Source organism: Eucalyptus grandis, chromosome 3, assembly GCF_016545825.1.
Source record: "Eucalyptus grandis isolate ANBG69807.140 chromosome 3, ASM1654582v1, whole genome shotgun sequence".
Classification (NCBI taxonomy): Eukaryota; Viridiplantae; Streptophyta; class Magnoliopsida; order Myrtales; family Myrtaceae; genus Eucalyptus; species Eucalyptus grandis.
This window is the reverse complement of record NC_052614.1, coordinates 9,866,259-9,869,602: the sequence shown is the minus strand read 5'-3', so window position 1 is coordinate 9,869,602 and position 3,344 is coordinate 9,866,259. Positions and strand designations below refer to the sequence as shown.

The following is a 3,344-nucleotide window of genomic DNA, read 5'->3' as shown; positions in this document are numbered from 1 at the left end:
CTGTGGATACGAGGATGTCTTAAAACCGTTTCATTTAAACTTTACAACGTAAAATTTGAAAGTATTTTCAATGATGAGAGAATAAATTTCTTATTTTTAATTAGAGAAATATGGCATACAAGTATTAATATGTTAAAATAAAAACACATATCTAGACTGAGTGCCGAGTTATCAAATTATTGCTGGAAGTCCTCATCAAAAACTTGCTTATTGCTGGTTGGATATGTGCTTTGCATAATATCTAAAATAGACACATTTAATTAGTACCTCAGATTCTAGACACTGGCTATAATTAAATGGTGTCCTTGTCTTCCACCCAAAAAGACCAGCCCAACGAGTCAATGACCGCTCCACGAACAAAAAAAAAAACAATAGTGATAACTAATGATGCTGAGTCAGTCAATCTTAATTAACTCACTGACTCGAACATGGCATCAAAGCAGCAGCAAATTTACTGTTCCGAATCACTCACATGACTTCAACCCTCGTAACAAAATGCCATCGTGAACACATATTCATTGGCGACTAAAGGGCATGCGAGAGGGAGAATCCTACTTTGGCAATTTCCTATGGAGCAAGGAACTATAGAAAAGATTCTGATTAACTCGAGACTTGTTGATTGCTATGACTCTAAGTGAAGTTAAGGTTGAACTGAGATGTAACTAAATGTTGAATTGAAACGTTACTAACTCCATATAAATTTGTATCGGAAGCATGATTACAACACAAACATACCAAATTTTTAGCGTGATAAATCGACATAACTCGTAGAGCTGCCATCTTGTGTATGACCACTTAAGTATGCATGCATTGAGTTGGGTATCTCCTGAACCTTATCGAGTAATTTTGCAAGGCTCGATCATTAAAATTAGAGTGAAATGATTTGGCACTCTAAGAGGTAACTCATTGTTCATTTTATGTCTTTTTTATGTCATATGAAACTTGTATACAATAAAAATTGTAAAATCTTCTTTTAATCACATAACAAAAGACCAGGCATTTTTTTAACAAAATCCACGTCGAAATAATAATTCTTCTCGACTATAAAAAGAAAATTTTGAAATGTTATGTCATTGCTCATCTCCTGCAAGAAGAGTACAAGATGTGAACTGTAAAGGCACTAGGCCTAACCCCTAGTAAAAATCCACTGCCCTCCTGACACGTTCATTAAATGCCGTCGGGCGTTCAGTTGTTTTCTTCTTCAGCATGAAAAGTCCGAGATCCAACAATGCTGAATTCCCCACCCCCTTCTTCTCTTCTGGCCAGAGGAGAAACAATTCGGAGTTGATTTTTGTATGCATATGCAGTTTGACGTTTTCTCGATTCGGTCGCGCGTTTGGAAGGGTATGTCGTGTGGCAGAGATAAGCTCGTTTGCGCAGCAGGGAGACCATAGATATTATGTGCATACGTTTTTTGGGTGCTTTCTGTCGTTTCCGCGTTGATCAGTAGCCTGGAAGACAGCAGACGGAATTAGCCATCAGTGGAGAAAAGAAAAAGGGAGAATCCCATCTCAGATTTACAAGTGAAAAGGCAGAATCACTTGTGCAAAAAGCAATATCTCTCCAGCCTCCACAGATACAGCTGAGAGAGAGAGAGAGAGAGAGAGAGAGGGAGGGAGCAGTGAGAGAGAGAAGAGAGCTGCTGCACTGTGTCCTTCTTCACCATCGCCATCCACTCATTTTAAAAAGCGTCATCATTGCATGGGCCTCTTGTCCCTGCCAATCACTCACTTCCAACCCCATTCATCTCTCTGTCGCCGCTCCTTCTTGAAGACCATCCCATTCGGCCTTGTCGTCATTATCGTTTGGGAAATTTGAGGGGGATGAGTAGAATGACGAAGCCAGTAATGATTCGGTACTGTTTGCTTCTAGCCACTGTGCAGATGGTGGGTCTTATGGTGTCCATGACAAGCTCGCCCTCCTCATTATTCGTCACTGCTCACAAGCAAGGTCAGTGGTATTTGATTCCTGCTGTTCAGTTCACTTGTTCATCAGATTATCACGCACTTTTCCAAGAACGATGCCCCTTGATGGCCTCTCTTCCTCTCGCCTCGTTTTATCGTTCCTTTAAACTACCAAAATCACCGAACGCTATCTTCTTTACCACTTCCTGATGTCCCGTTCTTGGTCAAACAGATGCAAGACAACTTCTTTCGCGGGCCACGCTGAACATCAAGCAGGTACTTTTCTAGTGCCAATCGCATCTTAAATTTGGTTTCCGCCGATCATTCCGCAAACATTCTCAACATGGTCGTTGACATCTCGTTCGCTGCTCTGTCTCCCTCTCGTGACTCTGATTTTGAAGGGAGCGAGCGTGAAGGCAGTGGGAGAGAGCGGGGACGAGAAGTGCCGGGGGATGAGCAGGCTCGGGTCGAGGCCGCCCAACTGCGAGCGCAAGTGCAGGGGCTGCGAGCCATGCGAGGCCACTCAGATCCCCGCGACCACCGACCGAGCGAGCGTCCAGTACGCCAATTACGAGCCCGAGGGCTGGAAGTGCAAGTGCGGCTCTTCCTTCTACGACCCATAAATGCTGTCGCGCTGCATGCGTCGCCAGCGTCAAGTCGACAACGCTCTAGTCTCCAGCAGTCAGCACGGCCCCTTCAAGTTCCGACAGGACTCCTCCGGGAGAAAGAAGGAAAGCTATAGCCCTCGTCCAATACATTTCTTGTTAAAGCCAACGTTCTGCTCATGTGTAATTGAAGAGGATGGATAACTCTCAGCCCCATCGAGGATTTCGGTTTATCCGGATGCATGCCGGCCCAATATATTTCTATTTTCGAATTGCCATACCTCGCAGTCTTACGTGCCGTGTGGAAATCGATTAGCGAGGAGCCGACGGAGTATCGTATTTTATCGGTTGTGGATGTGTCTAAGCCACATCACAAATCATGCATCCTCGACGGGATTTAGGGGCTTCCATATTCATCTGCCGTCACATGATAGTCAAGTGTTTGCTAGGGTGATTCGGTCTTTCTGACGCCAAATCGTGGTAATCAACTCATCATGACAGCGAAACTTTGTCTAGCAAGAGCTCGATCAATTTTAGGTTCATTTGCATTAGTCCTATTCACAAGTTGACAAGACTTACTTTATGATGGGTCTTTGGAGATGGTAATATCCCTCAATGCAGGATTGGAGTTAAGAGCAGCTGATCATGGGTCTAACGATTAGACGGGCTCGCCTTGCCTAGCCTACCCATTTGGATAAGGTTGTTGGTTTTCGCATATCTCGAATCAGATTTGGATTTTTTGACCTCGTGCCCAAGATCACGACCGCAATCCTTGTATACGTAGCCCAACCCTTCGACCCCAACCGACCAAACCCGCAAAACAAGGTTTGGCCAT

The 3,344-nt window shown here is 44.2% G+C and overlaps 1 protein-coding gene across 2 annotated transcripts; it reads left to right on the top strand.

The window, feature by feature from the left end:
* Positions 1-1,221: 1,221 nt before the first annotated feature.
* Positions 1,222-2,789, top strand: LOC104436460 (EPIDERMAL PATTERNING FACTOR-like protein 2). 2 transcript variants are annotated; one of them, XM_010049238.3, is made up of 3 exons: positions 1,222-1,950; positions 2,137-2,180; positions 2,306-2,789. In XM_010049238.3, exons 1-3 carry the CDS (start codon positions 1,824-1,826, stop codon positions 2,525-2,527), a joined length of 393 nt encoding a protein of 130 aa, XP_010047540.1. In that variant the 5' UTR covers positions 1,222-1,823; the 3' UTR covers positions 2,528-2,789. The 2 variants fall into 2 exon arrangements, with proteins under 2 accessions (XP_010047540.1, XP_039163866.1); XM_039307932.1 differs by lacking the exon at positions 1,222-1,950 and having other exon boundaries at positions 1,957-2,180.
* Positions 2,790-3,344: the final 555 nt, after the last annotated feature.